This window comes from Hippocampus zosterae, chromosome 2, assembly GCF_025434085.1.
Source record: "Hippocampus zosterae strain Florida chromosome 2, ASM2543408v3, whole genome shotgun sequence".
NCBI classification, from domain to species: Eukaryota; Metazoa; Chordata; class Actinopteri; order Syngnathiformes; family Syngnathidae; genus Hippocampus; species Hippocampus zosterae.
In genome coordinates, this window is record NC_067452.1 from 13,773,162 (window position 1) to 13,797,389 (window position 24,228).

General features: G+C 42.3%; 1 protein-coding gene across 4 annotated transcripts; it reads left to right on the forward strand.

Moving 5' to 3' along the window:
- On the forward strand, positions 1-22,974 carry ccn5 (cellular communication network factor 5). 4 transcript variants are annotated; one of them, XM_052058167.1, is made up of 7 exons: positions 123-184; positions 11,990-12,073; positions 12,692-13,205; positions 15,705-15,921; positions 17,581-17,829; positions 20,115-20,332; positions 21,015-22,974. In XM_052058167.1, the coding sequence occupies exons 3-7, from the start codon at positions 13,140-13,142 to the stop codon at positions 21,303-21,305; spliced, it is 1,041 nt and encodes a 346-aa protein (XP_051914127.1). In that variant the 5' UTR covers positions 123-184; positions 11,990-12,073; positions 12,692-13,139; the 3' UTR covers positions 21,306-22,974. The 4 variants fall into 4 exon arrangements, with proteins under 4 accessions (XP_051914125.1, XP_051914127.1, XP_051914126.1 ...); XM_052058166.1 differs by lacking the exon at positions 123-184 and having other exon boundaries at positions 11,493-12,073; XM_052058165.1 differs by lacking the exons at positions 11,990-12,073; positions 12,692-13,205 and having other exon boundaries at positions 1-129.
- Positions 22,975-24,228: the final 1,254 nt, after the last annotated feature.

Genomic DNA, 24,228 nt, shown 5'->3' on the forward strand with positions numbered 1-24,228 from the left:
CACGCCTTTGTGACGGTGCTGCACGCCACGCTGCTGTGACTATTCAACATGACGCCACACCTACTTCCGGGGGGCGAAATTGCACTGGTCAGCAAAGCCCAAGGCAGAACCATTGAGGAACCAGGCAAAGTAAGTCAATTAGGGTTTTTAGCCTTCAAAAAGAAGACACTACTTGCTTCCAGGGGTGAGTAAAATTGACATTTCAACAGAAAAGTTGATTTATGAAAAAAAAACAGGATAGAAATTCAGACTTAAAACTATATCATCTTCTAACTACACTGAGTTAATCTGAAAATTTCCATCAGTGGCACAGGACTAATATGGTAAATTGATTTTTTTGTGATTTTTTTTTGGGGGGGGGTATTTGTAAATTTGGATGGCAAGAGACACTTATGCATGCTTGCATATCATCCCATCCACAGTCAGGCTTTCATGAAATAAAATTCACACATATGCAGAACAATGCCTATTGCACACATAATCAAGCAGGAACCTAAGTAGAATGCAATGTTTTGCTGAGTTTCATTTGCGAGACCAGGGGTGCCCAACCTTTTTTGACCAAAGATCTACTTTACGATCAACCAACCTCCCATGATCGACCCGTTATGGCACACACATGCCATGATGAGCAACAGCTTTAGCGGCCCCTGAGATGAATGAAACAGAAAAATAAAGTAGGCACAATAGTTTGTGGTGAAAAAGAAATCGCTGCCTACGTTCGTCGAGACTTGACACAGGGGCATGGGATACACTTTTGCAGCATGTTCATTAACGTAGCTCACGTATGCCATTTTAAAATTCACTCCAGATTCCCATTCTTTGCCAGTGCCCTCCGTGAATTGTACATAAAACAAACTCTGAATGAAAATAATAAAACCAATAAAAGATATAGCACAACAGCTCTGATGGCAAGCTACAATTGCAGACTGCTGACCGAAGTTGATAGCGGTCACGTGACACCGTAGGTTAAAGTTGACCTCCTTTTTTATTTTGTTTTATTTCTTAAAACTTGTGAAATTGAGATTGATTGAGAATGTGTACCGTAACACAACTTTATGTAACAATAATAACACTCACACAGGCGCACAAATATTTTGCGTAGTTTTTTTGTTTGTGTAAGCTTATGTTATATTATTAATTATCATTTTATGTTTGAGCATCACATTATTTCATGTTAAGCATCCCTAAACTATATTTTGTAGTTTAATAATTGCTTAGACATTTTTTATGTTGATAGGTTCTGATTGGCTGTTAAAGTAAGAGAAGCAGGAAGTGATTTTAGTTACGGAGGTGTGTTCTCTGACGTGCTGCAGTGCAGACGTTTATTTTTTCTTTTTCTCCTTTTATTAAACTGCATTGAATGATTCCAATTCCATCTCTCTATCTGTCATTCGCAAAGAAGAGGCATCCACTGAAAAACAACGAACCCCTCAACTTACATTTGTTTGTTTGTTTTTTACCTCTACACCCCTCGCGATCGACTTGGGACCAATCCGCGAGTTACCAGTCGGTCGCGATCGATGTATTGGGCACTGCTGTACGAGACAATGCCATTTCCTTTGCCGTGGCTTTGCTTTTGTGTTCTACGTCATATTCTACTTCTGTTTCATGCGCCGATTCACAAGCTACCAGCCCAATCAGAGTGATCAGTTGTCAGCGACGGCCAACGCCATTTTGCATACTGTGATCAATGGCTCATTCATTCACATCATATCTAGAAAGCACAATTAAACAAAAATATCTTTACTCTTCACAATTCAAGATGTTGTTTCTTTGTTGGTTTTTGAATGTGTTGGGCAAGATTGCTATAAATGTGCGTTTCATTTCATAAAACCATGATTGTGAATGTGATGAAAAACAATGACTTCGGTACCATGTCATTTGCTCAAATTGGCATCAACTGTGAAAATGTAATGTAATGTCCTCTACTCAAGATAAAATCATTTAGAGCAGTGGTCCTCAACTAGAAATGCTGGAGGTCCACTTTTTTTTTATTAAGACCAAGGTCCGGTCCCGTGCATGGCGGTCATAGGGAGGAGGGCTATATGCCCATTTAGTATGGGCATATATAAAATAACAATTATTCACTCGGCCAGTACGCAGCAAATAATGAGAGGTATTTTGTTGAGGCACAGGAACTCTTTTATTTTGTTAAGTTGTGCCTGCTAAGAAGATACATCAACATATCCATTTCCTTTAACAAACAAATCAATCCCTCATTTCCTTTTGTAAACGAGTGGCAAGAACTCAGTCTTTAAAAGAGCTGTGCTCTGTCACATAGTGGCGTTTAATATTTTGACTCTTGACCAGAGCTACCGTCTTTAGGCATATTAGACACAGCGGCTTGGTGCTGGACAGAGGTAGAATGAAAGCATAGTTGTCAGTCGATTCTTCATTGAAACGCCGATTTTTACTGTCCACCTTTCTCTTTGAAGCAATTTTAGAGGACGCCATTGTGACGTTTATTTACCTGTTCTGCTGTTAAACAGCTGCAAAGACCCCCTGGTAGATGGGAGCAAAACTGCACACAATCGAAACCTTCGTCTTAATTGTGTGTGCGGCTCTCCTGGACTGAAGCTGAGCACACTGTGGCGTTGCGCATGCGTCTTTTTCCGGCCACAATGAACTATTTTGAATGCGTGTGTATTGGGATAGACGCGTGCTGACGCTTATGTATAGTCACACCTTAAATTCAGAGGAGCCAATCAGCGCCTCGTATATGCTGACGCATATGTATGGACACACCTTCAGTTCAGAGGAGCCAATCAGCGCATCGTTATCGCCGACATGCCCTGCTCAACCAGGGTCTCCAGTCAGTCAAACATTATACACACAAAGTCGCGCTGCCGCGGTCCTCTGCATTGCATCTGTTAGTGCACGCAAAGAATACAACGGATAATTTTAACAAGCGATCGCGGTAATGCGCAGATTATAGTCCACAAATATAAAATGTATAACTTAAAAATCACTTTATAAATTATTATTTTATACAATTTGCCGAGGGTCCGGACAGAGGAGGTCCGGACAGAGGAGGTCCGGACAGAGGAGGTCGGCGGTCCGGTCGTGGATCGCGGTCCGGTCGTGGATCGCGGTCCGCCAGTTGAGGAAGAGGGATTTAGAGTATGCATTCAGATGTGGCCAGTGGGGTGGCTAGGGAGTGCTGACCACGTAGTTCCACCTCTGCATGACAGAAATAGAAGTATTTCCTGAAGAGTGGTCATTTACAAGGATTTTGCCCCACAGTTTATAGATTGTGGAGGCAATGGCTTGGTCATGGCTTGGGCTTGCACATTACTCCTGTAATGGCCTCACTGGTCTTTATTGATGATGTAACTCATGATGGCAGCAGAATGAAATCGGAAGTCTACAAAACCATTTTGCCTTGCATATACATTGAACTCTGCGCAAGCATAGTGCAGTGTGAGGACATTCATGAGATACACTCGAAGAAGGACTCTTAACAAGTCATAAATCCCTTATCAGTACCGAGATGTGTGGTTGTAAAAATGTCCACGTCAGCGGTAAACATAGTTAGTCGTAAGCCTCCGGTGCGTCACTGTTTGCCTTGCACAATCAGAGATTTATCTGAATATCAGCCTGCATTGCTTTGTTCAGCCATTCTGGACATATTTACAGAGCCTCAGACCCAGCGAAAAAAATAATAATTGTGACCACAATGTGGATATAACATGTGTGCAAAATGTGAATTTGTGGCCACATTTGGCTAACTTACTCCAGCCCCCCTCAAATGCCACCCCGAATTGTTGTTTTTCATATGTTCTTAATGTGTGTTCTTAAACACTCTAAATTGTCTCTGTGTCCCCTGCGATTGGCTGGCAACTGATTCAGGGTGTCCCCCGCCTACTGCCCGAAGACGGCTGAGATAGGCTCCAGCACGCCCCGCGACCCTAGTGAGGATCAAGCGGTTTGGAAAATGGATGGATGGATAGAATTATCCTTCATAAGCTAAAGTTAGACTGCTTTTCAGTGGGCCTTCTTCTGGTGTGTACAGCTTGGCCACCAGGGGGCACCATAATACAGCCATTCGGATATCCATGCGTCTGGTCACAACTCCAAGCAGCAGCCAAGCAATGGCTCTCATCTCGAAAAACTCCTAAATTGGGTTAATTGTACTTGTATCATGCGTGTGAATTTTGTGTTATTTGTTATTATTTACTATGTTCATTCTGTGGGCTACAATTTTCCCAACTTCCGCTCCAATTTATGTGTTGTGTACATATTTATATGTCTTGTGTGAAGTTATTTTCCATTTGATTTGGGAAAATAAAATCACTCACAATTTGACAAATGTTCAGCTCCTGAAAGCCCCCTAACGGGTATTTCCGTTTGCTTTTGCCCAGAAATGGTGCTAGTCTACTCGAATGCTTTCATTTCCGGTAACTTTTATTATACAACGGACATTGTATTATGGAGATTTCGTGGGTTTTTTTCTGCCGATATTTTGACATATAAAATGCTTTGGGATGTTATACGGATTTTTTGCTCTTTATAAGGATTTTTTTTTTTTGGTAGTTTATACAGGTTGGCGCTCCGAAAAGTTGACAGGTATGGGTTACGTCGCGACTCCCTTCTCATTCACTCTCGCAGCTTCGCTGTGCTTCAAAGGTGGATGCTGAGCTTCAGCTGAGCGTCAGCTGAGCGTCAGCTGAGCGTCTACTGCCCAGACGCTGAGTGTCTCGAGAGTTCAGAGTAGGTTGTCTCAATGCGTTGAACGGCGACAAGTCATTGGATACAAGCTGGTTTTGTCCCGCCCACGGACGCTCGATGTCTCTGTGACTGGATGGCAGTGGGCGGGTACCAGACGCTTAGCTTTTCTGCATCAAATTGGATGATCTATCTGATCCAGTTTGATTGACATCACAATGAGCCAATCACCGATCTTTTGATGTAGGCATCCGTGGGAACATCTTTCAATTTTCTCTCTGTTCTAAATTGAAATGGAGACCTCTAATCAGTTTAGCAACACTCTTTGTTGAAAACGACTAGCGACTAATTAGTCTTTTATTTCTGGTGGGTTTTGTTGTAGTTGTAAGACACTAGTTAAGTCCCTGGAAAAGGTGACCTGTTGGTATGACAGGGTCACAGATAATTTTTTTGAAAAGGAACAGAGTATAATTCACGTATAAATAAACGGACACATTTTATGATATCGGCCAAAATTGAGCTCCCCCTCCTTGACAGACCAGCATCCGCCACTGCTTCATATGCATGGGGATTTCCCAGTTCTGTTGCACGCACACACACACAAAAGTCCGTCTTGTTCTTTTTTTTTTTTCCATGTATACAGAAGCATCTAAAAAATGACAGTTCCGTGGAAAACTTGATTTCAGAAGGTTAGTTCATATGAAACTCTGTTCACAGATTCAATACACACAGTGCAATATTTCATCATTTATTTTTAGAATGTTGATGATTATAGCCTACATATAACAAAACACCAAAAGTTACGATTTCAAGTAATTAGAATATTACTTATTAAACAGTCAAAATTATTTTTTATTTTGAAATTCTAATAAGAATTGACATTCTGAAAAGACATTTTCCTTTTGTGTTTGTTGAATCTATATAAGACGAGATGCACTTTTTGTAGCAGTCCTTGTGTCACTCAAGACGTCTTTAGCTTTAAAGCAATTAGGGGAGGAGCCCCACGTTATTACAATACACAGAGAGATACATCTTTTTTGCATTCCCACAATAGCTGACACCAAAGTAGACGCTGTTATTTCAGAGATGCGTCTGAATTGGTCAGTGGCGGATCAATGCATATCTTTACTCCTCTTATAAATGCATGAAGACAAGAGGTTTCATGAGTAATATCGGACCACTTGTGCACTTGAATCCGCAGACTTTGAAGGGCAACTCATTTCAAGAAGCTTTCTTTAGCGTTGTGCAAGTAATGTCTTTTCGAGGGCCATAACCATTTGCTCAGTGGGAGGGTGATCGTCTCATTGCCCACAAGTCGTGGGGTCCATGCCTGGCTCCTGCGAGCATGTCAATGTTTCCTTGAGTGAGACACTGACCACCGAGTTGCTCCTGATGCTGTCATCAGTAAGTGGATGAGGTGTCAGTGTGGAAGTGTTTTGAGCACCTTGTCAGTGGAAAAGCGTTATACAAGTGAAAGCCCATTTCTTAATGAGTTCTAACAACTAAGCTGTGGCAGAATTGAAGTCATTAGCACTGTTCAAGCTGAAGAAATGTGTTTTTCTGATGCCATTTTCTCTGGACTGCCATGAAATGAGTCTATTTGTCTTTTGATTGGCTTTACTATGCATGCCTAAAATTCGAAATCATCAATAACTATTTGAAACCAGGACTTCAAGCGTGGCTCTCTCAGCGCGGGAAACAATCACACGTATTGCACCAAAGCAGAATCAAAAATGGTAAAATTAGAAAAATGTGATTTGTACAAGTGTTATTAATAGAATTACAGTACATAAAAACGGCGTAAGCAGAAGATACAGTCTGAGTAATGTTGTGGTGAGGATATCGTATGAATGGAGGCCATCTGCTGCCCTCGCCGTCTCTCCGCACGGCCATGACCTCGAGGTCCTTGACCCACGTGTACATCAGGAAGTTGATGTTCTCCTCGACGTTGCTGCAGCAGCCTGGTGGAATTTTCACAATGTCCAGCTGGAATGACTGGAACTTCACGTACCATTTTTTTGGAGAGGAGGAAACAAAACTCGTGAACAAGACCCCAAGATATGTATCGGTCTGTCGTGGTGAAGAAGGAGCTGAGCCAAAAGGCGAAGCTCTCAATTTACCGGTCGATATACGTCCCAACCCTCACCTATGGTCACGAGCTATGGGTCGTGACCGAAAGAACGAGATCCCGGATACAAGCGGCTGAAATGAGTTTTCTTCGCAGGGTGTCCGGGCTCTCCCTTAGAGATAAGGTGAGAAGCTCAGTCATCCGGGAGGGGCTCAGAGTCGAGCCGCTTCTCCTCCACATCGAGAGGAGCCAGATGAGGTGGCTTGGGCATCTGATTCGGATGCCTCCTGAGCGCCTCCCTGGTGAGGTGTTCCGGTCATGTCCCACCGGGAGGAGACCCAGAGGAAGACCCAGGACACGCTGGAGAGACTATGTCACCCAGCTGGCCTGGGAACGCCTCGGGATCCCCCGGGGAGAGCTAGAAGAAGTGGCTAGGGAGAGGGAAGTCTGGGCTTCCCTGCTAAAGCTGTTGCCCCCGCGACCCGGCCCCGGATAAGCGGTAGATGATGGATGGATGGATGGAAACAAAACAAAAACATTCAGCCAAGTTTGTCATCATCAACTTTGGATTTTTGTTTTTCAACTGTTAGACTAGACGCAATGCATTCCTGTTTTTTTTCTTAAAGCAAATAGTTACAAAAAGTATTTATTAATTTTTATTTCCATCGAATTTCATCCCCACAAAATCACCCTGTCTAAAAAATGAGTTAAAAAAAAAAAACTAAAGCACTCTACACATTATTGTCTGCAGCTGCCACCAGTAACGTTATTCCTGCACAAAAACATTCAACTGGAATTACGTACACGGAAACCTTTCCGACGTTTCTTACGGAAGCGTGCCTTGTTTTCCAGCTGTTTGAGCACTTATCTCTTCATACTTTTCCACTTTGAGACTTTATGACTACATAACTAAACAAAGAAAGAAATGTTCCACACATCTTTTTCCCCAGTTACAAAAATGTTTTGTATTTTGTTGGAAACTAACACATAGGAATCCGTGACATTAAAGTTGAAATGATTTTGCCCTTAAAAGGCCTGCACGGACAGTGAATGTTGTTTCAAATGACGAAAGAAATCATTTGAATTTCACACTCCCACAAGGAATTTTGTCTCAAAGGTCTCCAGGAAGTTGCTTTGACTTTCTGCTTGGTTTGTGCCCTGACCATGCACTATCACCTCTGGACCTTGCATATACAAGTGTGCACCGCTCCAAATCATGTCCAGTCAGCTACATTCCGCACAAGTGGGGCTTCACTTAAGATGTAGAGAGTGGAAACAGGATCAACACCTGAGCTATATTTTTAGATTCACGGCAACGGCCAATAATACAGTATGTGATTTCTTTGCTCTCTATTCTTCACTATAATATATTAACAATCACCATTTGAAGAAAGCATGACAGTCTCTTCATTTTTTCCATGCCTGCATTTTTTTTTCAAGTCACCGCTTGCTGTGCACTTGTTACTAGGCAGAAACTGTGGAGCACAAATGCTTATTCATCAGCCAATTAATTTGTATTGATAAAATTCTCAGTTTGATCACTCATTCTGTTTGAAGTGTAAAAGGGAGGGAAAAAAGCAGTCTGCTTGAAGTGGTGGCCCACTGATGTCCATTCAAGCCAGGAGCTGCCATGCTACTGTGGGACAACGTCAGCATGAAGAGTTTCACCTGGATTTCTAGTGCCTTTCAGACAGAGCTCCTTTCTCTACATTTTTGTTTAATGAGGGACTTAAAATGTCCTCATGCGGTCATTCCATGCGTCTAGTCACTGGTCCCTGCCCTTCCAGAGAGGATGTTGATCAGAGGAAAAAAAAAGAAATTGTTGTTGTAAGAGGAAAGAATTTGACATGGTGGGTGTTGGAAGAATGGAGGCAGACGGATTTGGAGAGTCCAGTCAATGACCTCGAGCAGTCTCTGCTTGTTGATGCAGCGATGACCATCCTCTCTTCAAACCTTTCTGGAATCGTGAGTCAATGCGACATCATAAATGGAATTCATGTACATGTCAAACGGGGGAGAAAAAGAACGGCTGCGGGACCGTTCTTTTGGCCACAATAATCATCAACCTCCTCCCTCCTAAAAAAACAAAAAACAATTCTTCCATCGGAGCATCGCAATGTAAAACCCTGTTTCCCCAACTTTTGGAGCTGCCACAATTTTTTTACAATTACAACAAAACATCACCACACGCCACCTCATAAAAATGTGACAAAAAGTGGATATAGCCAGAGATGGGGGAACTCAAGTAAGATGACTTGACTTGAGTCAGACTCAACAATTGCTGTGTTGAGGACTTGTGACTTGCCAAAAGACTGGAAAGACTCGACTTTGACTTGGTATCCAAGAGACACAACTCAATTTTGACTTGAACTGAAGTACTTGACAAGTCTTCTTGTTTATAGTTGCAAATCTCCATTTCAACACAATCTGCCCTTTTTAGGAAGGAAAAAAAGACAGGTTTCTTTTTTTTTAATGTTGTTTAATTTGCACCAAACTGGTTACCCAGTCAGCGTTTTTATGCACTTCCTATTGTGAAGTGGCTACCTCAAAACTCGGGAGCAGCTCCAAAAATCAACTTGAATTCACTGGTTATCTTTGCAATCAAGCTGACAGAAATAGGATGGCAAAAGGCATGGTCTGCCACTCACAGAATGAAGACACAACGGCGTCTAACGACATTCCTCATTTTAAAACGCACAACAAGTGATAAGCTAACGTCACAGTTTACCATCACTCAAACATGATAGGTAGCCTGCTAGAAAATGGCAGCACAACATCGTGTCAAATAGAGCATTTGTTTCTATTCATTTGCAAGCCTTTGAGTGTTGCATCGCCATTCAAAGGACTTGATTGACCTCACGACCTTTTTTAACTGACATTTTGCACATTCAAACTATGGCAATCAAAAAGAGTTCACCATTCATACAATCAGCTTTTGCCACCCAGAAGAACGTGTGACCTCATGGTGAAAAGTTCTTTCCAGTGGTGCCTTGATATAGAAGTTTGATTTGTCCCGTGACCACGCTTGCATCCCAAATCATCTTTCCCCATTGAAATGAGTAGAAATGCAATTAATCTGTTCTAGACCCTACAAAAACACCAGCATTCTTTTTTTAAACGTGTTTTTAATTTTTCGCAAGACATTGCATTGTATGGTATCATAGTGTGTAAAAGCATACTTACAACATTTGCTCTGCACATTACCTGCAAACGCGGAAAATTGTGAGCGTAAAACACAACTGTACTGAATGAATTGTCCATCTGTTGGGTCTATTGCATTGTGCCACCATTTGATGTTGTCCTTCAACTACAAGAATACCAATGTGAAATGACAGTAGTCGGACGTTGTGATGTTTGATGTTGCCATCTAGTGGTGGTGGTCTGAAGTCCAATCGTATACTGAATTTGTCTTTATATCTCAAGACCAAAAAAAAACTGCCAAGGGATGGCTTGTATCTCAGGTACCAAAGTATATCTTTCGGGACATTTTTTTGTGGCAGAGTGCTGTGAGATTTTTTTTTTCTTGTGTAAAATATGTGGCTTTGGCTCAATGAAGTCCAGGAAAGACTGGTCAATATTGGCAAACGTAATGACCAGAAAGCTGCAGAACTTATTACAGTAAATGCTGTAAAAGTTGTCCAGGTGGGCTGACATAACAAAAGGAGCATTTTTGAAAAATGCTGTCATGGAAGGCTGTGGGTTGGGACCTGTGCCTGGTCTGGAGGATCCCTGCGTGAAAGCACCAGCGAGTGCCAAAACGTCAGGCAGCCCTCATGGTCTCAGAGACGCTCGGCGTCCGCCCCTTGTGTCCTCCGCTGTCCGTTAAATGCGTCTGTTTGCGTTGAGTCACAAAGTCCCAAATCAGTTATGGCTTCTTGGCACCACTCGGAAACCACAAACTGACCAACCGGAATACTGGGAGCCTTCAAATGTTGGAGGTGCACAAAATGTACTTTTCAGAGTCAACAGGGTGGAATGTTACTTGCAAAGGTTCAACGGGCACCAAACCACCAAATCCAAACACACAAAGTATTTATTTTCACCTCCAAAGGCAGATTTTGCCAAGTGTTGATTTTTCTGTTGTCGTTTGTGTTCTTACTTTGTCTCCTCTCAAAGCCCTGACTTAGGTGTTTATGCTGTTGGCTTTTGAGAATGCTTTTGTGCTTTCCATTCCTCCAACAGTAAAAATATGGCACAGCAATCGATTGGCACAATAAGATGACACGTTGTCCTTTGTCGTTGCTTTTAGGTCCCATTTTTTTTTCTCGTTCTCTTTCCACCAACATGCAGTATGTCCTGGAAGTTGTTTTTTCTTTCTGTTACGGTCTATTTCTGTCGACTTTTGCGTTCTCTGTCTACCCCTTTTGAAACCAAGCAGTGGTGACATTTACAATTGAATGTGTGCAGTCACTTGTCGATCATGAAGGTGGAAGGAAAGAAAAAGAACAGTTTTTCAAGAATTCACCACTGGAAGCCTGCGGTAACGCTACACTCACCTGGAGCCCACACACACACGTACGCACACATACTCTTGATGCTTCTCACTCAGTCCGTCTGGTTCTGTTTATTAGTCGTGTCGTCACTGCCCACCCAGAAAACCTTGTTATTTTGACTTGACTGCATTTGTGAACATTGTACATATTGTGTACATTCAAGCGATGACATCATCCTGACATCAATACTGTGGGTGGTCAAGGTGATTTCTTTTTTAAATAGACCTTTATAGAGTGTTGAGGAATTGTAAATGGGTTCACAGTTTTTTGCCAAATGACCTACTTGCTTGAATGTACCTCTGCTATCTAATGTTCATTCATTGTATTATCCCACCATTATCCAAACTGCATTTCATCATGAGGGTCGCAGGCCTGCTGGGGCCTATCCCAGCCGTCTTCGGGCAGACGACTGGGTACTCTCTGAAATGGTTGCCAGCCAATTGCAGGGCACACATAGACAAACAATCATTCACACTTAGAATCACATTGAACGACAATTTAGAGTGAACAATTAACATACCATGCACGTTTTTGGAATGTGGGAGGAAATTGGAGTACAGCAATTGGAAAACAAACAAAGGCACGGGGTGAAGATGGAAACGCCACATGGGATGGCCGGGGCCGGATTCGAACCCACGGTCTGCGCACTGTGATGTGGACATGCTAAACGGTCGACTAGCGTGCCACTCTTCATTGTATTAGTTGTTATTAAATACAATTCTATTTTTTAATACCTTCAATCTATTTGTCTTTGCAAGGACAGATTTTTGACATTCACTGATGATGTCGCGGTGCACTTCCCTGACTTGTATGCGGCCAGCGCGGGATCAGTTCCGACTCAGTGATGGTATGCTTGTGGGTGTGAATGTTTGTTTGTTTTTTTTTTTGCTCTGACTTGCAAGTGCAAACTTGAGACATGAGCACTGTATGTTGGCAGCGACTCAACTCACTTCACAACAAGCAGCAGTTTTGGCAGACTTTTCGAAAAAAAAAAAAAAAGGCCCCAAACTGTTTGTTGCTCTCAGCTGAAGGTTATTGTCAAGCTAAACATAAAATAGAGAGATGAAAAGTTCTATATTTAAAACAACCACACAGCTTGCGCTACCTGAATGCGAACAAAATGGTAAACTCCATAGGCACATGGGCTACTACAAATGTGGAAAGATAATATAAGAATACTCACTCATACGCACGTGTGTGTGTGTGTGTGTGTATATGTGTGTATGTATATACTGTATATGTAACTGCATATTACTTATCCTCTGCAAAGAACAACTAATATTACTGCTGTACTGAGAAGCAAAGAGAGGGGCTGAGTCTCCAGTACACGTATGTCTTGCCACTGCTCCCAGGTGGCAAGAGCGCATACACCAGAATGAGCAGCATTTGAAGGAACTTGATTATTTTAAATCATGCAATTATGTGATCATTCTGTTTTTATCAAGTATATATTTTCTCCCGAGAGGCAAGATGATGCTGATGGCCTGCAGCCTCATCGTGGAAAGCAGATGAAAGACACAGATCCAATCTCGTTTACGTCTGGCTCATTTGAAGAATGGAGTAGTGGAAAAAGTGTGTGCGACTGGCTGGTGTAAAAACATCCACATAATGAATTCCCCCGCCAATTAGACCGGAATCGTCATCGTACCCGTGTCTCCCCTCATTTCATAAGCTGGAAGATCACACAGCTGGAAAGAGAGGGAGGGAACTTGGGTGGAAGTGGAAAGAGGCAGCGAGGAGGAGGAATGCGAAACATTTGTGATGGTGCTCCAGTGGCTGTTTACACAGTAGTCATCGCGGCGGCATGACATCAGAGTGCAGACTTTATAAATGTCAGCAGCTGGCCAGAGGGGCGAGACAGACAAAGCCCGGAGACATTCGCAGACCCGAGACGAACGTAGACTTTTGCCCTCATGGACCGATCGCTGTGTGACTGTGTGACAGCTTTGACCCTGCTGCTGCTCGCTGTGGCCTCGCAGGTGAGCCTCAAATATGGTTGTTGTGGACGAAATGACACTGATGTATTCAAAGGGAAATTTCAACTTGCCATTAACAGCATGTCTGCTACTATTTATTTCCCTCTCTGTTTCCTGAATTCATTTCATTGTATTTTTTGCTTTAAAAAAGTCATTTTTAGCCAAGCTGCCAAGAGGGGAGAGGAACAATGCTGATGAAGCCTAGCAGCTCTTCTAACATCTGGCTGTATTTTCCGGTGTTTGCTTCATGACGACCACTGACATTCCGCACTGGCCGTCTTGCAGCCTCACCGAAACCAATGTAGAACAAATTACGCTATTTACCGCAACGATGGGCGTAGCTCATTTGTAAGAATCAAACGAAACCTATTTTTCAGTTTCTTAAGCAGAGAGGAGTAATACAATAATTCCAATGTACACGTAAACAACAATAAAACAAAAATAATTTCCGGCTCAGCGTTTTTGCAATGACCCCTTATGGCTCTGTTATGTTGTTGTAAAGAAACATTTCAGACTAGAGGGCGCCAAAAGTTACTAGTGCATTTTGTATAGTCATTCAGAGGCTTCAACTTATGAATGAATGAGGATGTATGTGCTCCGTTCGACCTGTGTGTGTGTGTTTTTTTTTTTCCTTTGGGGGCCAGTGGGTGGTTGTTGTTTAGACAAACCGGTCGTAATCATGTATTTGAATAAAAGGAATAGTTTATTTAGTGATTAAGTTCTTTCCAAGCTGTTTTTTTATATTGGGAATGATTTGATGTTCACTAAGTGTCATTTTGTGATAGAATGTGTGTCTTGTGTGTCTAGTTGCATGGTCCCAAATAACAAAAAGGCACTTTGCACCAGAATGTTGTGATGCAGAGTGCAGATGTCACCTCATGGGGCAAGCATCATAAAGGGAGCTCCCAGGATAAAACGAGTCTTTCAGGTTTATTGTATGTTCCAGAATAGCCCCACAACAGACGAAATGCGCAAAGCAGCAAGCAAAATATTTAATTTATTATGTACAGTATATACTGTATATTTCGAAGCTTCACGCATAGACAGTAAGGCCAACATATATGCATGCTAGGTGCCGGTCTTAATTTTGTCTACTTGGGGTCACCATCCTCGTATTCTACACTGTAGTATCTGTGAAGTTGAATGTATGCATGCTTTTAAAAGGTCCCCTGGGATTTCGAGTGATGTCAGTGAATATGAATGTGGAGTTGGCTGGCTATGAAATGGTGGTGTCAGCTGAGGCCATCACCAAGTCGTCTGATAATTTGCTTGTTTTTACTGAATTTTGTTACCATTTCTTCGAAAAGGGAATTACCGGTAAAAGTGCATCTGTGGCTGCTCCTCACATAGTGAATGCATAACACAACTATCGAATGCTTTGCCCTCTCTGTTCTTCTTCTGTGACATCTATGGACAGTTGGCCAAACAGCTTCATGGTACATTAGTGCCATCAACTGATATTATCCTTCCACTGCAAGGAAGGCAATGTGAGTTGATGTGATGTTTGCTGCCACCCTCTAGAGCAGGGGTGTCCAAACTTTTTGCCAAGGGGGCCAGATTTTATGTGGTAAAATGTCGGGGGGCCGACCTTGGCTGACATTCTTTACATTGAACAACAATATTGTTCAACAAATTTTAGTAAGCCAGTCTGTTTCACATTTCCATTTTTATTTTAATTTCAACAATCTTAAGAATTTCTTTTGGTTCATTTGAAACAGGTATATCACATGCAACTGCTTATTCACTTGACTTTTTCTTAAACAGAAGTCTCCTGAGTGCAAATTGATTGATTTGAAACATAAAATGTATCACCATGACTTTTCAATAGTCACAAAACCTTTGACTCGAACAACAGGGAAATGAACAAGCAATACACATATCCACAACTGCAAGGATCATTTGAAATATGCCATATCAGTCAATATAAACACGGAGTGATGTCTTGTTAACTCGTGAGTGATGCCATCTAGTCTCTAAATGCTATTACTCATTTAGCCACTAGAGGGAAGCAGTACTCTATGAAACATCACTCACCAGTCTACGAGACCTCAGTCAATGCAACACGTGTTCCATTGCGCCCAACCTGCGGGCCAGACGGCACTGATTTTATGACAGGGGCCGAGGGCCGGATGAAATTCGACCGCGGGCCGGATTTGGCCCGCCGGCCGGACTTTGGACACGCCTGCTCTAGAGGCGGGAGTCTGAAGTCTGAATTTCACTCATATTTCAAGACCAAAAAATTGATCAAGTTATGGCTCGTATCTCAAAAATGCCATCAGTAGAGGCACTCAAGGCACCACTGTACTTAAGTAAAGACACTTGAGAAATCAAATTCACTACAATAACAAAGTATTTGTATTTCTTTAATTCCCACCGCAAATATATGCATAAGTGTTGTGGTTTGTCTCCCGAACATGAAGCGGTGGAGACAGTTTGATGTTTTCTTCCGTCTTTCTCTATGGTATTTTGATCAGAAGCCTTTGTGTCTTTTTGTTCTTGCAGGTGTTGTGTCAGTTGTGTGACGGGCCGTGCATCTGCCCCCAGTCTGCTCCTCAGTGCCCCCCTGGAGTTCCCCTAGTGGCGGACGGCTGCCGGTGCTGTATGGTGTGTGCGCGGCAGCAGGGCCAACCGTGCACTGAGAAGTTCCTGTGCGACGGCCAGCAGGGGCTGACGTGCGACTACAGCGCCAGTTTGCCTGGTGGCCCCGGGGAGTGCGTCGGTGAGTAGCTCCTTTAACAATACATTTTGGGGTCCAACGGTTTGTCACTGGGTTTTATTTTTTTGGGATGGGACAGGAGTGAAAATCCACTCGTGTTTCATCCTCTAATGCCAACCGGTCTGGAAAAAAAAAAAAATTAGGGTTGGTAAAAATATCGTTTAACCGATGCGTCACAATAATCCAACCCCCGTATGCAATACAATTAAGCAACTCCTCTGAAACGTTTCCGCTCCTGGCCAATGGAGGTTCCTTCCTATTTTTTTCACACCAATACACTAATGTACTCCAGTGTATGTGTGACTTTAAACTTAATTACACACAACGATGTTTACATTCGCTTTTATTATGTTTTATCATGTTTTCATATGAATATTTTACGATTGTGCTTCCTTTATTAAAAAACAATTATGCTGTTTTTGGGAGGCCAGAATGGAATAAAGACCTTTTCATTTAATTCATAATTCTAATTGGGAACATTGTTTTGACATAAGAATAAAGTACATTGTGAGAATTTGTCACCACATGAATTAAACATGGAAATCATTGCACTGAAATTCAGATCCATTTATGTAATAAAAATAGGGTGAGGCCATTATAAATTTGACTGATTTCACATATATGTGAAGTCACTTGAGGACACGCTTGAAGGCACACTTTAGTTCCATTTGGACTTAAAGATTTTCACGACATTGATCCCCTGCCAACGTCTTGCACTTGACGCTTGATGTTTGTATCCCTGCAAATATAGTGTATTCCAATATTGTGTGGTCTTTTCAGTTTCATTCTTAGTCATTTGTCGATGATATTTGAAGGAGACATTAAATCCCCTGAATTAAAGTTGGGCTACTGTTCATTTATGCTCACCCTTCCAGGGAGTACACATAACGGGATCAGTACACTGTCTGTACAATATTTGGGTGTTACACATTGTGCTTTCTCTCTCAACATATTATATTACATGTGTTTATATGTGTTTAAAGAGCTTAATTAAAAATGACGTACTGTAAAGTGTTCTTCGATATTGCAGATTTTCACTGACTACATTTACGTGCAATCATTATTAGAGTTAAGGTCAACATTTTGGTTTCTAAAATATTGGCGATAACCTTATTACATGCGTGGGCAGACAGAGTTACTGCTGAGCACATGGTATTTGTGATCAATTAGAATATCCCGATCTAAACAGGCGATATGCCGATGATGTCATGATGCAACTTCTTTTCCGCTTGTTACCTTCTACTTTCAAGAAAACATGATATTCATATCACACACCGATAAAGCAGTCTGTTTCCTCCTCACTCGAAAAGTGTGGGTCTGCGCTGCGTTTCAGTTTGTTTACCTCGGCTTGTTTATTCCCGGCAGGTTGTACGCGCAGACTAAAATGCACACCTATGCGTCTCTGTATTCACACTGTGTCATTTTTGCTGTCGAGGCAGAAAATAATGTGAAACCTAAACCCCGCAATGGAGGCGGGACAAAAGTGTTTACGGTCAGACTCTGCATATAAGTGCCTGCAAAGGTTAATTGCACCTTCTGCCATCTAGTGAACGAGCATTTAATTGTTCTGTCCTTAAATGCTATGTCAATGGTAGAGACAGATGAACAAAGACACATTATTTGTTGGAAATAAATAACCTTGAAGCCAATTGTGCCTTTTAGCTCAGGAAGACCTGACCTGCAAAGTCAATGGCATCAGCTACCACGACGGCCAATCCTTTCAGCCCACGTGTGACGTCCACTGCCACTGCAGAGGCGGCGGCGTCAGCTGCGTGCCCGCGTGTCCCCTGAATTTCCGCCTCCCCACTGCCGATTGTCCTCATCCGCAACATGTTCGGCTACCGGGGAAATGCTGCAAGGAGTGGCTGTGTGAAAACCTGGACAACTCTGTGCTTCAAGACGCCATCTCAGGTAAACGCATTCCAGTCAACGCCATTCTTGAATTTGATTATTTGAGGATTTTGGGTTTTTTTTTGTTTTGGAGCCTACTGTTATTTGCTGAAAAATCTCCCCGCACATCACCAAAAACATCCCACAAATTAGCCCTGCATGCACAAATGATGATTTTGTCCCCATTATTTGCACATTTCCAAAGCAGTAACATTATTGCTTTCGGTGTATTTGGTGGCTTCTTGGTGCTGAAGTGAGTTGAGGAGCTTCATTCTACTTAGTTTTTCCAGTTCCATTCTATCGCCAGCCAAAATGTAATTACCACATCATTTGAGTAAAATGAAAAAAAACTTTGAGTCACAGTTGCCTGTGAACTTTCCAAGCATTAATTGAACAGTGTGGGCCAACAATAAGCAAACACAAAAATGAACACTCAAAGAGTCTGCTGTAGGCCAAACTTCATGGCCGGAGGCTCTTTATCAGTTTCACTTTGTCATTCATTTGAGGATTGCTAATAATGTATGTTAATGTAATGTCATGTGTCTTCATGTATCTTGTGTTCATCTATCTATGCTAGCATTGTATCGCGATAAGCAGAACAATTCAATGCTTTTCCACGAGATGGCAGAACCTGTTGCCATTCACCCAACAGAATAGTAGCAAAGCATTCAACCGTCAATATCATGATTTCAGTTGACTTTTTGGGACATATTTGTTTGTTGTTGTGCCACGGGATTTTTCGAATATATAGTAAAATGAATGATTCAGTTCATTCAAGGTCCAAAAACACTGCAATCGTGGAGACTGTTAAGAATTAGACATAATGTTGCCACATATTGGACCAAATTGAGATTATTCATCCTCAACTCAGAGCAGAAAAGAGGGAGGTGTAATTTGTGACCTCAACTTCCAAGCGCTCATCAAGCTCAATTACCCGTACATCACTCTGGTGACTCAGATTCAATACTCTGTGGCTTGGTGTTTACTTCTCCACGGATGCAGTCATGCAGTCACCCTGGAAGATTTGTCTTTGTGTTTTCACTTCAATCAGTAGTTCCTTTAAAACTAACATGCACAAGCCATAATATGAAGCAGATATTCAAGAACAAAAATGTTCTCTTGCTTGTAGTCCCTTGAACGTAGTCAGACACCGTTTGGCGTTTCAAATGTTTTTGTAATGGCTTCATTTCCCTTCTCTGTGGCGCTGTCTCTCTTTCTCACTCACAGAAGAGTAACATCCACTCGTGTGTCATTTTACACAGCTGCTTGTTGCTAGGAAGTGCTATTAAAAGAACTGTTTGCGCCTTTCTCCCCAATGAAATGTGGCTTGGCTTTGGCCTGACGCAGCCAGTTAAAAACTCGCAGACATGACCAGGCACGGTGTCGCCATATGGACGAACAATCATGGAGCCACCGGGGAGGACTTTGCTAATATTTGGCCAGAAATGACGAAAACATGTACCACAGGAAATATTAAGGGGGAGTGAGTTTCATGGAATACCTTCACGTGCTGGAAAATGAGCTAATCTCTGCTCCATGTGCAGTGTTACATAGGTGAAAGTCTCCCACCTGTTTGTTAAATAGGAGGTTTTGCTCCAATGCCACAAGAATTTGGAGTTTGGCAACATTTTGGGGGTTGTAGTTTGAAATGTCACTTTCTCTCTCTGTTTCCCAACCTTCATCAGCTGCAGCGGTTGTGGAAGCTCTATAAAAATAAAGCTGTATTGTATTGAATTCCCTTTAGCAGTTGCGTTATGGATGGATGGATGCATAACGCAACTGCAGCCACTTTTGTAGCTTCCATCCTATGCACCTTGTAATGCAGCGTGCCCTGTATATGAAAACAGTTTTAAAATAGGCCATTCATTGACGGTTCGCCTTATAGTGTGGAAAATACGTATTATTATGTTGTGGGAAGGGCAACTTGTGTATGAGCGTTCAATGAAAGATTTGGATATACACGATTAAAATGTGTTGAAAGAATCAATATCATTAGATTATTTTTGAGGAAGAGAGGTGACATATAGGTCTGTTTTCCACATTTTAATCATGCCACTGGAGCACTACCTTTTGAGAAGGGGACCCTTACAAATCTGTTCCAAAGGGTATAGGGATAAGGGGTGGGCAATATTACACAAAATGATTCATATTACCTTACCGCACTTGATCAGTTCGAACTTGTACCTGGGGCTTCCTGGTGCCCATGGGCACCATTTTGGTGGCCAATAATTAGCAAGGATCAAATCTCCAACATTATTTCACTTCCCTTGTGTTTTTGTATCTTTTGTCTCTGATTTTCGTGCCAGCCATGAGAGCAGACGCTCCGCAACCACCGCCCCCGTTGCCGGTCGCCTCTGTCTGCACAGAGCGCAGCACCCAGTGGAGCGCCTGTTCCCAGAGCTGCGGGGCCGGCATCTCCACGCGAGTGTCCAACCGCAATCCGGCCTGCAAGCTGCAAATGGAGACTCGCCTTTGTAAAGTGCGACCCTGCCACGCGCATCTCCCCATACCAAGTGGACACATGGTGAGTTTGAAGGATGAACTCATCCATCGATCCATTTTCTAATCCGCTTATCCTCACAAGTGTCATGGAGCCTATCCCAGCTGTCTTTCGACAGTAGGCGAGGTACACTCCTGAACTGGTTGCCTGTGGCACACATTGACGAACAACCATCCGCGCTCAACATTCACACCTTGGGACAATTTAGAGCGTTTCATCAACCTGCCATGCATGTTTTTGGAAAGTGGTAGGAAACCGGAGTACCGGGAGAAAACCCACGCAGGCACGGGGAGAACATGCAAACACCACACAGGCAGGCCGAACCCGTAATTGAACCCTGCATCTCTGCACTGTGAGCTAGACATGCTAACCACTCGATAACAATCCACACTGTGCCAAAAACCCCACACCCCAAAAAAAAAAAATGTACACCTACAGAAGGAGACAGGTGTATGTCCATTGTACAATGTACATTTTGAGGCATGTTTACTAATGTATCTTGTGAGATGATTAACAAAAAAGTTTAATGTGAACACATAGAGGGATCAATACATTGTACAATAATCTGCCTTCTTGGCCAGATTACCCTTGAAAGGGAGACCTAGGTCTCTCGGGTTTTTATTTTCTGGTTCAATTAAGATTTTGATTTGAGATGGCTTCCATGCTAGACTGATTGATTGCGGTCTGTCCTTTTGTGACATTTCAGCAACGGGAGCAGCAGGGCCGGTGCACGGTCAGCTACATGTCACCCGAGCCCGTTCGGCTGGTCCATCACGGCTGCAGCAGCACGCGCATCTTCCGGCTGCGATACTGCGGCGGTTGCAACGACTCTCGCTGCTGCACGCCGTTCCACACCTCCACCGCCGACGTGACTTTTCGCTGCCCCGCCGGCACGCTGCGACAGCGAGCGGTCATGGTGATCCACTCGTGCGTCTGTCACAGCAAGTGCCCCTACTCGCCCTTCACCAACCCGGCTCTTTGGGGGTACAGACCCTGACTGGTTGCTATGGTAACACCGATCTTCAAACTGCTGGGCTAATCTGTTGTTAGTCCTGGAAAGAGACAATGTCAATTTTGTAGAAAAATGAAATGAAAAAAAATGAACAGATGCATTTGTGTGCCCTGCGAAGCCACAGCACACAGCAGGTGTTTGATCTATGAATAGAGCAATGCGTTTCATGTTGCAATTTCAATTGATATTTAAAGAGAACAAGCCTAAAAAGTCTGTTTCGCGGTCAATTCTCCTTAAAGACATTTTTCGATCTAGAACTATAAAATAACAGCCGTCTCCCAATGTGCGGACCTTGAGAGAGAACCTCTAGGAATGTATATCTTCTACCATTTAGTGGAAGAGTGTTTTATTGTTTTGCCTGTTGCTGGCATAGATAGATAAGCAAAGGTACATTATCTGCTGTAAATAAATTATTTGAAGTGAAATTATATCATTTGCCGTGGCAAACCTGATGATCTCCTCGCGCGCTGGGAATCACTGGCACATAGTGTCAAAGAGTGTCTTCACCAGGTTGTGACATTGAGACAGAGACTGGAAGAGTCACAGAAAGGCATTAGAACAAGATGTCTGATCAGACCCCAATTACAAAACAACAAGCTGGGGGAAAAAAGTACTGAAACACTGAACAGTTCAGCATGTGCAGTCCATTTTTTATTTTTATGTTGCTGTTCACTTGTGAAGGTTTAAGTGCATTTTAGGTTCATTGGGAAATTACACCCATTAAGGTCCAGGTTTCTTTGTGCTCATGTAAGGAATGAATACTCATGACCTTTCAATAAATAGTTTGAGGATATTGGTGTGAATTGGGACGGAAGCTGGAAAAAAAATGATTTTAATAAATTAACTGTACAAGCGGAAATGGATAGAAGAGGAGCAATTTGTTGGTTCACTGAGTTAATATGAGCAATGTAGTGATTCTCCTCCAAAAATAAAATATTCTCGTCGACATAAGATTATTGTTAGAACAGTGACCTTTACGTGGTAGTTTTGGAAATGTTTGCCTGGTCCAGATAAACCAGCACACACCTTGCAACTTTATTCTCATAAGTTATGACTGTGTTCTTCTCATATATCAATTTTTTTTTTATCTTTTCAGTTTGGCTTCTCACACTAAAACGTTGTCATATAACATGAGAGATGAGATGCATGTTTGTATATTCCGCAGATAGACATTGACCATTTCCTTCTGTTCCTAACACTGTACCTACGATGTTGCACTTCTTATATTTCAGTGTAAACAGTCTTGGATATTGTGTATATTTCCTGATTACGGTGAAGATTTTCATTTTTCGATGTTCAGTGCCGTGCATTTCTAATAAGACGTGCCCACCCCAAATTTGACAGCACAGTTACATTTGTTGTAATGATATGACATTATACTGTATTCACCCGTCAACTCCTTCATTCCTGTGACAACCCCTCAGGTTTGACATTTCTGTGGCCAACACACAGTTTCCACATGTGTATCGTGGGAAAAAATAAACATGACGTGGATATAGTCATTTCTTTTCTCTTAGCCTTCAGGGAAAGATGGCCTAATTTTTCCATCCCTTATCATTGGTTACATCCCCAATTTCTCACCACCAGTGTGAGACGGTCAATCTAAAAAACGGATTTCAAAACAAGATTTTGAAATAAAATGGTCACTAAAATCTACTCCTGCATTTTTTTTTTTTGTAGTACACACAGGTACTTGAAAGGCTCCTCCTCTTGTAGCCTCTGTGGACCGCATAAAGCGTGGGGGGGCTGGGTGTGGGTTATTTGGACAGGCTTAATGGCTGTGTACAAATTCATAGGTCGCTTCCACCAAACGCTTCCAGGGCACACTTCGACATCGGTGCTCACACTCACACCTAGGGACAATTTAGAGCAGTTGTCCCCAAACCTTTTCCTGTGAGGGCCACATAACTTTTCACTTCTCTGATGGGGCGGTAGGGGTCAGTTTGTAACAGCAAAAGTGTGACTGCTAGAGTACCTAGTCGTAAAAATGTAGTTTCCCAGAAACCCACACAAAATCAAATAACCTTTTTTGATACACTCATATTGTCTTTAATATTGACATATTAAAGACGTCTTTCTTCTCGGGACACACCACCTCCGCGACAGCATTCATGCATTTCTTGACAAACTCTCCTTATCGCTGCTTGCTATCAGTTGAGCAAACCGAAAGCTAGCCCGACCAGATGGCAGGTTCACCTGTGCTTGGCGTACATATGTATTTTGCTGAGCTAACGTTCCTCTTTTTAGCGTTGACAGTTTGTCTGCTCTCATTTGCCCATGCAAAAAATCGTACTTGTTGTCGTGACGGGATTCGTAGTGTCTCCGCAGATTGTATTCTTTGAATATCGCCACCGACAGATGAGACAATCTTTTCTTTGCATTGAAAAAAAAATTGTTTCTCCATTTTGGGTTAAATTCCCTGTATTCTGAATAATTTTTTTCTCTTACCTCACCTTTTCGCCATGATTACGTTCTCTTTGAGAGGGACGGGTTTAGGATTTTTTTTTCTGGGGTTGCCAGATAATGGCACAGACCGCAGAAGGATGGAACAAATGTCACGTTGTTAACACGTTGTAAACACGATGTTATATGTGTTTATGAAATTGTTACGAGCTAATAGTTAATCATGAAAATAGTACATAACTAAGGAATATTTTATTGCAAAAGCCGAATGTTATGATAAAATACAAATATTCATAGATGAAAAATAAATCAAAAGACTTGAAGATATTGTTCAGGATATTGTTCACCAAATTTGGAGGCGGGCCGGATACGGCCCGCGGGCTGTAGTTTGGTGACCACTGATTTAGAGTTTCCATTAACCTGCCACACATGTTTTTGGAATGTGGCAGGAAACCAAAGCAGTCTGAGAAAAATGCTCAGAAAAAAAGTAAAAAACAAAAGACAT

Coding starts and splice junctions, on each gene's coding strand:
- ccn5 (XM_052058165.1), top strand. CDS start 49: ATGACGCCACACCTACTTCCGGGGGGCGAAATTGCACTGGTCAGCAAA. Junction 130..15,704: donor CCATTGAGGAACCAGGCAAA/GTAAGTCAATTA, acceptor TTGTTCTTGCAG/GTGTTGTGTCAGTTGTGTGA. Junction 20,333..21,014: donor CCATACCAAGTGGACACATG/GTGAGTTTGAAG, acceptor GTGACATTTCAG/CAACGGGAGCAGCAGGGCCG.